Raw genomic sequence first — 12,519 nt, forward strand, 5'->3', positions numbered from 1 at the left:
GGATTTATCCTGTATGGGACTCTCTGTGCTTCCTGGACTTGATTGACTATTTCCTTTCCCGTATTAGGGAAGTTTTCAACTATAGTCTCTTCAAATATTTTCTCAATCCCTTTCTTTTTCTCTTCTTCTTCTGGGATCCCTATAATTCGAATGTTGGTGCATTTAATGTTGTCCCAGAAGTCTCTGAGAGTGTCCTCAATTCTTTTCATTCTTTTTTCTTTATTCTGTTCTGTGGTTGTTATTTCCACTATTGTATCTTCTAGGTCACTTATCCATTCTTCTGCCTCAGTTATTCTGCTATTAATTCCTTCTAGAGAATTTTAAATTTTATTTATTGCATTGTTCATCATTGTTTGTTTGTTCTTTAGTTCTTCTAGGTCCTTGTTAAATGTTTCTTGTATTTTCTCCATTGTATTTCCAATATTTGGGGTCATCTTTACTATCATTACTCTGAATTCCTTTTCAGGTTGACTGCCTATTTCATCTTCATTTGTTTGTTCTGGTGGGTTTTTACCTTGCTCCTTCATCTTCTGTGTGTTTCACTGTCTTCTCATTTTGCTTAACTTACTGTGTTTGGGGTCTCCTTTTCGCAGGCTGCAGGTTCTTAGTTCCTGTTATTTTTGGTGTTTGCCCCCAGTGGCTAAGGCTGGTTCAGTGGGTTGTGTAGGCTTCCTGGTGGAGGGGACTAGTGCCTGTGTTCTGGTGGATGAGGCTGGATCTTGTCTTTCTGGTGGGCAGGACCACCTCTGGTGGTGTGTTTTGGGGTGTCTGTGACCTTATTATCATTTTAGGCAGCCTTTCTGCTAATGGGTGCGTTTGTGTGCTATCTTGCTAGTTGTTTGGCACAGGGTGTCCAGCACTGTAGCTTGCTGGTTGTTGAGTGGAGCTGGGTCTTAGCATTGAGATGGAGATCTCTGGGAGAGCTTTCGCCATTTGATATTACATGGAACCAGGAGGTCTCTGGTGGACCAGTGTCCTGAACTTGGCTCTCCCACCTCAGAGGCACAGATCTGACATCTGGTCGGAGCACCAAGACTCTGTCAGCCACGTGCCTCAGAGGAGAAGGGAGAAAAAGGAAAGAAAGGAAGGAAGGGAGGGAGGGCAGGAGGGAGTGAGAACATAAAAAGAAATAAAGTTATTAAAATAAAAAAATTATAAAATATCCAAAATTTAAAGAAAGGAATAAAAAAAAGAAAGAAGGAAGAGAGCAACCAAAGCAAAAAACAAATCCACCAGTGATAACAAGCACTAAACACTATACTAAAAAACACCCCAAAAAACAGACAAACAGAACCCTAGGACAAATGGTAAAAGCAAAGCTATACAGACAAAATCACACAAAGAAGCATACACATACACACTCACAAAAAAGGGAAAAAGGGGAAAAATAAATCTAAATATATATTTAAAAAAAGAAGAGCGCAACCAAATCAATAAACAAGTCTACCAGTGATAATAAACTGTAAATACTAAACTAAGGTAAACATAAAACCAGAAACCAGTCAGTTGCATATAGCAAACCCCAAGTGTACAGTTGCTTCCAAAGTCCACCTCCTCAATTTTGGGATGATTCGTTGTCTATTCAGGTATTCCACAGATGCAGGGTACATCAGGTTGATTGTGGAGATTTAATCTGCTGCTCCTAAGGCTGCTGGGAGAAATTTCCCTTTCTCTTCTTTGTTTGCACAGCTCCGGGGGTTCAGCTTTGGATTGCATGCACCTCTCTATGTAGGTCGCCTGAGGGTATCTTTTCTTCGCTCAGACAGGACGGGGTTAAAGGAGCAGCTGATTAGGGGGCTCTGGCTCACTCAGGCTGGGGGGAGGGAGGGGTACGGTATGCGGGGTGAGCCTGTGGCCTGCAGAGGCCAGCGTGACGTTGCCCCAGCCTGAGGTGCCCCGTGTGTTCTCCCGGGCAAGTTGTCCCTGGATCATGGGACCCTGGCAGTGGCGGGCTGCACAGTCTCCCAGGAGGGGAGGTGTGGATAGTGACCTGTGCTGGCACACAGGCTTCTTGGTGGCTGCAGCAGCACCCTTAGCGTCTCATGCCCGTCTCTGGGGTCCGCGCTGATAGCCATGGCTCGCAGCCGTCTCCGGAGCTCGTCTAGGTGGTGCTCTTAATTCCCTCTCCTCGCACACCCCGAAACAGTGGTCTCTTGCCTCTTAGGCAGGTCCAGAGTTTTTTCCGGACTCCCTCCCGGCTAGCCGTGGTGCACTAACCCACTTCAGGCTGTGTTCATGCAGCCAACCCCAGTCCTCTCCCTGAGATCTGACCTCTGAAACCCGAGCCTCAGCTCCCAGCCCCGCCTGTCCTGGTGGGTTAGCAGACAAGCCTCTCGGGCTGGTGAGTGCTGGTCGGCACCGATCCTCTGTGTGGGAATCTCTCTGCTTTGCCCTCTGCACCCCTGTTGCTGCGCTCTCCTCCGTGCCTCCGAAGCTTCCCCCTCCGCCACCTGCAGTCTCTGCCCGCGAAGGGGCTACCTAGTGTGTGGAAACTTTTCCTCCTTCACAGCTCCCTCCCTGAGGTGCAGGTCCCATCCCTATTCTTTTGTCTCTGTTTTTTCTTTTTTCTTTTGCCCTACCCAGGTACGTGGGGAGTTTCTTGCCTTTTGGGAGGTCTGATGTCTTCTGCCAGCATTCGGTAGGTGTTCTGTAGGAGTTGTTCCACATGTAGATGTATTTCTGATGTATTTGTGGGGAGGAAGGCGATCTCCGCGTCTTACTCCTCTGCCATCTTGAAGGTCTCCCTTCACCCAATTTAGATTTAAGTGATCGCTAAGTTTTCTTCTGTCTCTGCAATCCTATGATTCAGTTCACAAGAGACATCATCTTTAAAGCCTGGGTATAAATTCAGCCATGGTATCTTAAGCCTCTAAGATCTCAGTATCCAGAACACCAAAAACCCTGTTAGAATGCAATGAGAATATTTGTATGTTGGTGACAGAACGGAAAGTTAAGTATAATAAAGTGCTTTTCCTTAGAAGTACATATATGTTTGTTTAATTTCCTTTATGTTCCCAGAATTGCTCCATGTCGTGGTGGTTAAGAGGATTATAAAGAGTGGCTATAGAGAAAGATGTCGGCAAAAAGCCCAAAATTCTGTTTCTGAGGGCAGATTATCTTCTTTCTGCCTTACTGGACTATGGACTACAAGTACAAAGATGTAGTCCAGTAATAATGAAGGAGAATTGCATATGTAATAAATTGGAGGGTAGCAATAACATATTATTTCAGGCTTCTGGCACTATTATTTTCGCAACTCAGCACATTTCCTATCCTTTTTTACTCCTTTAGTGCAGACTGCTTCCTCTCTTCACACAGGGATCAGCACAAGAACTAATAGGGGCTTCCCTGGTGGTGCAGTGGTTAAGAATCCACCTGCCAATGCAGGGGACACAGGTTCGATCCCTGGTCCAGGAAAATCCCACATGCCGTGGAGCACCTACGCCTGTGTGCCACAACTACTGAGCCTGCACTCTAGAGCCTGTGAGCCACAACTACTGAGCCAGGCAACTACTGAAGCCAGCGCACCCTAGGGCCCGCGTGCTGCAACTACTGAACCCGTGTGCTGCAACTACTGAAGCCTGCACGCCTAGAGCCCATGCTCTGCAACAAGAGAAGCCGCCACAGTGAGAAGCCTGTGCACTGCAACGAAGAGTAGCCTCTGCTCACCGCAACTAGAGAAAGCCCACACGCAGCAATGAAGACCCAGCGGAGTCAAAAAAGAAACTCATAGGGTCCGAGAGCTCCGTTCACCTGGCTATTGTGGTTGGTTCAGATATGACACATGACCCAAGCAAGGCCAGTGAGAGCCCTTGTCTAGGACTTTGCTATAGTGGAGTCAGTAGGGAAAACTGCTTTTGCTTCTGTGTTCCTGGAACTGGAAGGGTATCTGTGTCTCCAGCAGGATAGCGCAGGCTCGCTCACATGGTTGTTGTAGGTTTCCAAGAGAGTGAGTGGCGCATGAGGTCCTCTCAAGGCCCGGACTAGGTACTGGTACTTCACTACTTCTGCTGCATCCTATTGGCCAAAGTACAAGGCCAGCCCTGACTCAGAGAACGAGGAAATAGTTTTAATGGGAGGAGTTGGAAGCCAAGGGAATAAGTATAGGCAGGCATGGAAAAATGGGACCATAACTCATTTACTAAAAAAATTATTATGTACATATACTTCAAAAGTTAAGAAATTTCCTCAAGGTCACATGGCTAATAAGCGTTAGAGACAGGATTTGAGCCTTAATCTCCTGACTGAAAATCTCACTCTTTCAGTATTTCTCTCTAGTCTTGTTGATTGATCTATGTAGTCCAGATGTCACAACTTAATTAGTTTCTAAAGCCCTGTTCTTAGATCACTTTTGAATGACTTGTAAGTTATTATGATGAGTTCTTTATTATAGTAAAGGTATTAACTGTCCATGAATTGGTTTTTCTTGAGCCATACTTATAAGCATTTTTATTCATATTCATATCCACAACAAAAGGAAGTTCATATTTTTATCTTGCATCACAGCTATGATTTGAAATACCAGGTGTTATTTGTAGGAGAATAGATAAAATAACTTGTAGTATGTAGCAAATTCTTAAATGATACTTAGAGGTAGTGAGGAAACAATGAGTTCAGGCAAGTGGGAAGGTGGAAGATGCTGAGAGCTATAAAAAGAGAAGAAGCCTGTCAACAAACAGAAGAAAGAGACAGTGGACCTCAATCCTGTAGGATTCTGAGGAGAGTAGTGGTGGTAGTGGCTATCATTTAAGCTGAGGAATCTTATAGCCTAGGGTGAAAGTCTCCATGCATATTCCAGGGATAGCTCTCTCCAAGGATCCTCAAAAGGATAGGTTATGGGGAGCAGAGGCAGGCACACAGAGCCTGGTATTGCACTCTAAGACTCAGATGCCCCATATTGTGCCTCTGCCAAAATAATTTAGCTCAAACCTTCTGTGAATGCCTGGCTTAAAAGTCTGGGTATTATAATTCTTCCTCTAGAACAGTCCTAAGGGTGTTGGGGGAAAGGGATGGCCACATAGACAACTTTATCTCATGAAATTCAGTGATTAAAATGCACAATTGGGGCTTCCCTGGTGGCGCAGTGGTTGAGAGTCTGCCTGCCGATGCAGGGGACACGGGTTCGTGCCCCGGTCGGGGAGGATCCCACATGCCGCGGAGCGGCTGGGCCCGTGAGCCATGGCTACTGAGCCTGCGCGTCCGGAGCCTGTGCTCCGCAGCGGGAGGGGCCGCGAAAGGAATATTAGGAAGGTATAGAAACAAACAGATTGTGGAAAATGAAAGGAGACAACTGTCAGAAACTTTCTTTCTGCAATTGAAGTAAGGACTTCTCCCAGAAGGTAGCACTAGTGATTAGAACTGAACACTTGTGAACATTTCAGAGATCATTTGGTTTGAGGTAGGTTGACTGGAACTCACACCTGGGATATAAACATGAGAAAGGGAGTGTTCAAATGGTTCAAATGAGACAGGGGTAGGTGAAGGAGGACAAGTAAGAAGACATCTCTGGATTGGTGAGAAAAGCAGATGGTTTTATGCCTTAGAAGCTGGCTAATAGGGGAAAAGGTCATATATATAGTTTTTAAACATCATAGTAGCCTATATGTTCACCTTCTTTTCATTACATTGGTAAACATGCCAATTTAACACAAGAATAGGTTCTGATTTTAGAATCTGGTGGTCAGGAAATGATGGGGTATCAAAAGAACTGTAGCATGTTCTCCTCGGAGCGAACAAGACAGGGATTACACTCTCCCTGATGAGCTTTCTAAGTGACTTTTTTAAGGAGGCTTGTGCATTCTGTGTTTAGAAGCACAGAGAACCTTGGAATGGAGAATCAGTTTTCCCTCTTGTCTCTTAGTCTGCATCCTGGCACTGGATGACTCTACCTAAGTCAGAGAAATTTGGCCTGCAGTCAAGGCTGGATCCCAGGGCTGTGGGACCTGACGTTCCTGTACCCCAGGTCTGAGATTTTGTCTGTATTAGATTGCCATCTGATTGCAGACTCTTTCCCTTACACTAAAAGGTGCAGGGTTCTAACTACGAGAGTGAGAATTCTGTATAAGCCTGAAATCACTTTTCAACATGAACCATTTGAGATAATAGATCACATTTTACGATATTAAGGAAAATAACCCAAGGAAATTCAAAGAAAACAGATCCATGGCCATTAGATAGGACTGTCTCAGAAAGAAGACCAAAAAACCAAAAAACACGTTCAAGTAGGGCAACTTCATATAATCATTTTAAGCTTTTAAATCACAAGTCTGAGCTGTAGGAATGTCTTTGTTGATAAATGCAGAGGAAGGATCAGCCATTGGAACCATTTATCTTGCATTTGTTCAAAGCACTGAATAAATTACAGCAAAATTTTTAGAGTTTGGAATTTTACTGTGATGTGACAAGTACTCAAAATCAAAGATTTGTTGAATTTGCAAATAATATATATATATTTTACAGTGATTGACCCTTCTTCTAAATCTGTAATTTAAAAGGGGAGGGGGGATACCGCTGGCGGGATCCGCGTTTCCAAGAGTGAGGGCTGCTTGGCTGGTCAAGGCGGCCACCGGCTGGAGCCATGACCCCGAACCTGCGCACCGCGCTCATTTTCGGCTGCTTCATCTCCCTGATTGGCGCCGCCTTCTACCCCATCTACTTCCGGCCCCTAATGCGGCTGGAGGAATACCAGAAGGAACAAGCCATAAATCGAGCTGGTATTGTCCAAGAAGACGTGCAGCCACCAGGGTTAAAAGTGTGGTCGGATCCATTTGGCAGGAAATGAAAAGGCTATCACCACCTCTGATTATGAAAGTAGACAGAGTCTTCATGCTTTCAGTTCTGCAGCAAGTACAGTAAATCACCTGGCTAAAGAACGATGGCTGGAGAAGAAAACTCTAGAAGGCTGTAAAGAAGAGTAGTGTGCACCAGGATTAATTCCCTTCTTAAGTATCAAAAGAACCCTGAAACAAATCACACCATTACGAAGGTTTTCATGATTTGGTTTCCTTTCTAAAAATGAAGCTTTCTCACCCAGCTGCATTTGGAGGTGATCTACTTATTATTCAGTCTCTACCCCTTACCCACCTGAGCTTCAATATGAATACAAGCAACCAGTAGACTTGGGAAGATCCTAGTCTGTTTTGCCATCTTCCAAATAAGAAGTTTCAGTGAAAAACCACCATATTGAGCAGCTCATAGGGCTCTTTGAAAATGTTGAAGTTGATAAAACTCTTTGAGGACAAGGTACCTTGTACTCTTTAAGAATAAAGAGTTCAACTCAACTATCTCATTGGGAGGGTTGCTGCATTTTGAAAAATAAATAACTATGAAGCAAATCAAACTAAATGGGTATGCATGCCTAGTAGAAATCATGTTGAATTAACTGAGTGAAAATATGTATATGAAAATGATTTCTTTTTACTTCAAAAAAAATAAAATAAAAGGGGAGGGGTCTTCCCTAGTGGTGCAGTGGTTAAGAATCCACCTGCCAATGCAGGGGACACGGGTTCAAGCCCTGGTCCGGGAAGATCCCACATGCTGCGGAGCAACGAATCCCGTGCGCCCCAACTACTGAGCCTGCGCTCTAGAGCCCACGAGCTACAACTACTGAGCCCACACACCACAACTCCTGAAGCCCATGCGCCTAGAGCCTGTGCTCTGCAGCAAGAGAAGCCACCACAATGAGAAGCCCACGCACTGCAACGAAGAGTAGCCCCCGCTCACCGCAACTAGAGGAAGTCCACACACAGCAACGAAGACCTGACACAGCCAAAAATAATAAATAAAATTTAAAAAATAAAAATAAAAGGGGAGGAAAAGTAACCAAACAAAGCAATTTCACATTCTTCACTTCCAAGTTCTGGTTGAAGGTATTTGAAAGATCAGGATGGTGTTCCGTCTCTGGTGATTTAGACATGTTTTCAAACCAAAAGTAATCCAAGAGTATTGTTATTAATATACGTGTTATTCTTCACAAATTTATAGATAACAGCTACCACCAATTTTGCTGGCTACATAGGGATATCTGTCTCTGGATGCTTCTTTTTATGGTTTCATTCTCTGAATATTTATGTCATAAGCCAAGTTTGCTAAACTATTTTATTAAGTACGCTTCTTATTTTGGAATAATTTTATGTGTATAGAAAATTTACAAAGAGTGTGTAGCAAGTCCTCATATACGCTTCACCCATCTTCCCCTAATGTTTAACATATGTAAGTGGGTGGAATCTTGGCCTGCAAAATATATGTCCACATCCCAACCTCCAGAATCTGTGAATGTGACCTTATTTGGAGAAAGAGTCTTTGCTGATGTAATTAAATTAAGGATTTTAAGATGAGATTGTTCTAGATTATCTGAATGGGCCTTAAATCCAATGACAGAGATCCTTATAAAAGACACAAAGAGGAGAAACATATAGAGAGAAGAGGACAGGGCTTGTTTTTTCACCAATATTCCTTTTTGGACCTAGGATCTAATCCAGAGTACCACATTGCATTAGTTGTCATGTCTCTCTGGTCTCCTCTGGTCTGTGACAGTTTCATAGTCCTTCTTTGTTTTTCATGATCTTGATAGTCTTGAGCAGCACTGGTCAGATATTTTGTAGAATATCCCCCACTATGGGTTTGTCTGCTATGTTTTTCATGATTAGACTGGGTTATGAGTTCTGGGCAAGAATACCACAGGGTTGTAGTACCCCTTTCATTACATCATAAGGGATATATATATATCCACATGACTTACCCCTGCTGATGTTCATCTTGACCACTTAGGTGTGGTAGAGTTTTCCAGGTTTCTCCATTGTGAAGGCACTATTTTCCCTTTCCGTACTCTATTCTTTGGAAATAAGTCTTTAAGTCCAGCCCACACTCAAGTAGGTGAGAGATTAAGCTATACCTCCTTGGAGTGTGGGGAGGATAGTATGTATTAGAATTTTTCTGTAAGAAATATGCCTTCCTTCCTCCCTTTCTTCAATCCTTTATTTATATCAGTATCAATATATGTATATTTATTTTATAATCCAATTCTACATTATGATCTAATACAACATTATTTTTTTTCCCAAATTATTCTAGCTTTTCTGGGTCTTATTTTTATTATTATTTTTATTACATTGTATGGTATTAATTTAAGCTTTCTTTTTGTTCCTTGGTCCATAAGCTATCTGTTGCCACATAACAAATTACCCCTAAGCTTAGTTGCTTAAAACAACAAACATTATTATCTTAGGGTTTCTATGGGTCAGCAATCTGGGTGTGACTTAACTGTGTGCCTCTGGACCCTCACAAGTCTGCAATCAAGGTGTAAGTTGGATCTGTAATCTTCTGAAGCCTCAACTGGGGAGGATCTGCTTTCCCATGCTGACACACATGTTGTTGGTAGCCCTCAGGTCCTTGCTAACTGTTGCATGTAGCCATAAGCTCCTTGCCATATAAGCAAGAACCAGTCATAGACAGCTCACAACATGGCAGCTGGCTTCCCTCAAAGCAAGAGACTGAGAGAGGGTGCCCAAGAGGGAAACTGTAGTCTTTTTGTAACCTCATCTTGCAAGTGACAGTCTGTCACTTTTGCCCACATTCAAGGGGAGGGGATAATAGAATGGCATGAATATGAGGAGGTGGAATCCCTGAGGGCCATTTTAGAGGCTGCCCACCACACCCAGTGTTGCACTCTTGTAGTCACTCACTTTACTTCACTAGAATGGACAGAAGGAGAAGAGAAGGGGGAAGCTTTGAAAAACAAAACCCCAGTGGATTAAATGTTTTGCTTGCAATGATTTTCAACATTGTGTCACATACTACATGGTATCTACCTCCTATTATTGGTCATTTGCGCATTTATTTATTCATTCATTTAGGAGTATATGACATGTAACTTCAAATCCATTGTGACATTTCTGATCCCAGGATGTGGTCTGTCTGAAGTCTTTGGAAAACCTTTTTTTCTTAATTAGATAGCACCTGTGTGCTTATAGGTCATTTAAGCCCAAACACCACAGTCCCATTTCCACCAGGTGTCATGTGAGCAGAAGTGGAACAATTATTAATTGTAATTGAAGCTAAATGTAATTACTTTTATAACCTTGAGTTGTTCACATTGAATTCATAAACACTTCATAATGAAACTAGGGAATTATGAAGAATTACTGAAAATAACACCAGTAATTCTTCCATTTGAACTCAATTCATCTTTAGATCCATAACCTTTAAATAAAATCATTTATTTGTGTCTTCTAGTTAAAAAAAAATTCATGCTCCCTGCAGAACACTCGACAATGAAGAAAAGCCCAAAGGAAAACAACAAAACCACTCCAAACTTTATAGCATAGTGTTAACATTTTGATGCATAGAATTTCCACATTATTTTATACATATTTATGTATACATATATTTAACACCATTGGTATCAAATCTGTAGAATATTTAGAAATGTATTCTGAATATTTTCCAACTAAATCATTATCTTAGCAAGGATCCACTTGGCTTACCATTATTGTCACTGAAATACCTATGCATGTGAGTTTCTGCTCTGTGGACACCTCTGCACTCATCCAGTAAACATCTGTTAACTGCTTACTATTGGCCAGGCAGTGTGTTGATGGCACATGATAGAGAGCCTAGCGCAGTGGAGAGCACCTGCCAGGGATTTGGAAAACTCAATATTTCTTCCAGTTCTGCTACTAATTGTCTCATGTTGTTGGACAGATAAAAACCAATAGCTAACATATATTGAACATTCACTATAAGCTAGCTACTGTTCAAAACCATTCATTTACACTCTTCACTTATTAAGTTTAATCACAACAGCTCAACAATGTAGATACTATTATAACCATACTCATTTTGTAGAGGGAAAGATTGAGGCCAGAGAGGTTAAGGAATGTACCCAAAAACACATAGCTAGTAGGTAGTGAAGGCAGGATTTAACCCTTGTAGCTGATTCCAGAGGTTATGTTCTTAATCACTACTGTATACATTTTTTTTTTCCTTTTGTGGTACGCGGGCCTCTCACTGTTGTGGCCTCTCCCATTGTGGAGCATAGGCTGCAGACGCGCAGGTTCAGCGGCCATGGCTCACAGGCCCAGCCGCTCCGCGGCATGTGGTATCCTCCCGGCCCGGGGCATGAACCCATGTCCCCTGCATCGGCAGGCGGACTCTCAACCACTGTGCTACCAGGGAAGCCCTACTGTATACTTTTGAAGTGACTATGAGCCCTCTGGGCCTTAGTTTCCTCATTGGAAAAATATATGAGTTGTCCTAAAAGTAGATGGTCCCCTATGTCCTCTGCTTGTTTGCATGTATAATAGCATTTTATCATATGCATAATTAACTTACTCAACTTCAAAATTTCCTCAAATGAAGAAAGCAGGAGATTGGTTCAAAATGGCAGAGTAGAAGGACCTGTTCTCGCTCCCTCTTGCGAGAGCACTGAAATCACAACTAACTGCTGAACAGTCATTGACAAGAAGACACTGGAACTCACCAAAAAAGATACCCCACATTCAAAGACAAAGGAGAAGCCACAATGAGACGGTAGGAGGAGCGCGATCACAATAAAATAAAATCCCATAACTGCTGGGTGGGTGACTCACAAACTGGAGAACACTTATACCACAGAAGTCCGCCCACTGCAGTGAAGGTTCTGAGCCCCACGTCAGGCTTCCCAACCTGGGGGTCCGGCAACAGGAGGAGGAATTCCTAGAGAATCAGACTTTGAAGGATAGCAGGATTTGATTGCAGGACTTTGACAGAACTGGAGGAAATGGAGACTCCACTCTTGGAGGGCACACAAAGTAGTGTGCGCATCGGACCCAGGGGAAGGAGCACTGACCCCAGGGGAGACTGAACCAGACCTACCTGCTACTGTTGGAGGGTCTCCTGCAGAGGCGGGGGTGGCTGTGGCTCACCATGAGGACAAGGGCACTGGCAGCAGAAGTTCTGGGAAGCACTTCCTTGGTGTGAACCCTCCCAGAGTCTGCCATTAGCCCCACCAAAGAGACTGTAGGTACCAGTGCTGGGTAACCTCAAGCCAAACAACCAACAGGGAGGGAACCCAGCCCCACCCATCAGCAGACAAGCAGATTAAAGTTTTACTGAGCTCTGCCACCAAAGCAACAGCAAGCTCTACCCACCACCAGTCCCTCCCATCAGGACACTTGCACAAGCTTCTTAGATAGCCTCATCCACCAGAGGGCAGACAGCAGAAGCAAGAAGAACTACGATCCTGCAACCTGTGGAACAAAAACCACATTCACAGAAAGATAGAAAAAATGAAAAGGCAGAGGGCTATGTATTAGATGAAGGAACAAGATAAAACCCCAGAAAAACAACTAAATGAAGTGGAGTTAGGCAACCTTCCAGAAAATGAATTCAGAATAATGATAGTGAAGATGATCCAGGACCTTGGGAAAAAATGGAGGCAAAGATCGAGAAGATGCAAGAAATGTTTAACAAAGACCTAGTAGAATTAAAGAACAAACACCTAGAAAAATTGAAGAACAAAAAACAGATGAACAATAACTG

General features: G+C 43.2%; 1 protein-coding gene across 1 annotated transcript; it reads left to right on the forward strand.

Moving 5' to 3' along the window:
* Window positions 1-6,570: 6,570 nt before the first annotated feature.
* Window positions 6,571-7,067, forward strand: LOC101321317 (small integral membrane protein 20-like). The gene has a single exon (XM_004331976.4). The coding sequence runs from the start codon at window positions 6,578-6,580 to the stop codon at window positions 6,779-6,781; it is 204 nt and encodes a 67-aa protein (XP_004332024.1). The 5' UTR covers window positions 6,571-6,577; the 3' UTR covers window positions 6,782-7,067.
* Window positions 7,068-12,519: the final 5,452 nt, after the last annotated feature.

This window comes from Tursiops truncatus, chromosome 3 (assembly GCF_011762595.2).
Source record: "Tursiops truncatus isolate mTurTru1 chromosome 3, mTurTru1.mat.Y, whole genome shotgun sequence".
Lineage (NCBI taxonomy): Eukaryota > Metazoa > Chordata > Mammalia > Artiodactyla > Delphinidae > Tursiops > Tursiops truncatus.

Excerpts from the sequence above, each read along its gene's own strand:
- LOC101321317 (XM_004331976.4), top strand. The coding sequence starts at position 6,578 with ATGACCCCGAACCTGCGCACCGCGCTCATTTTCGGCTGCTTCATCTCC.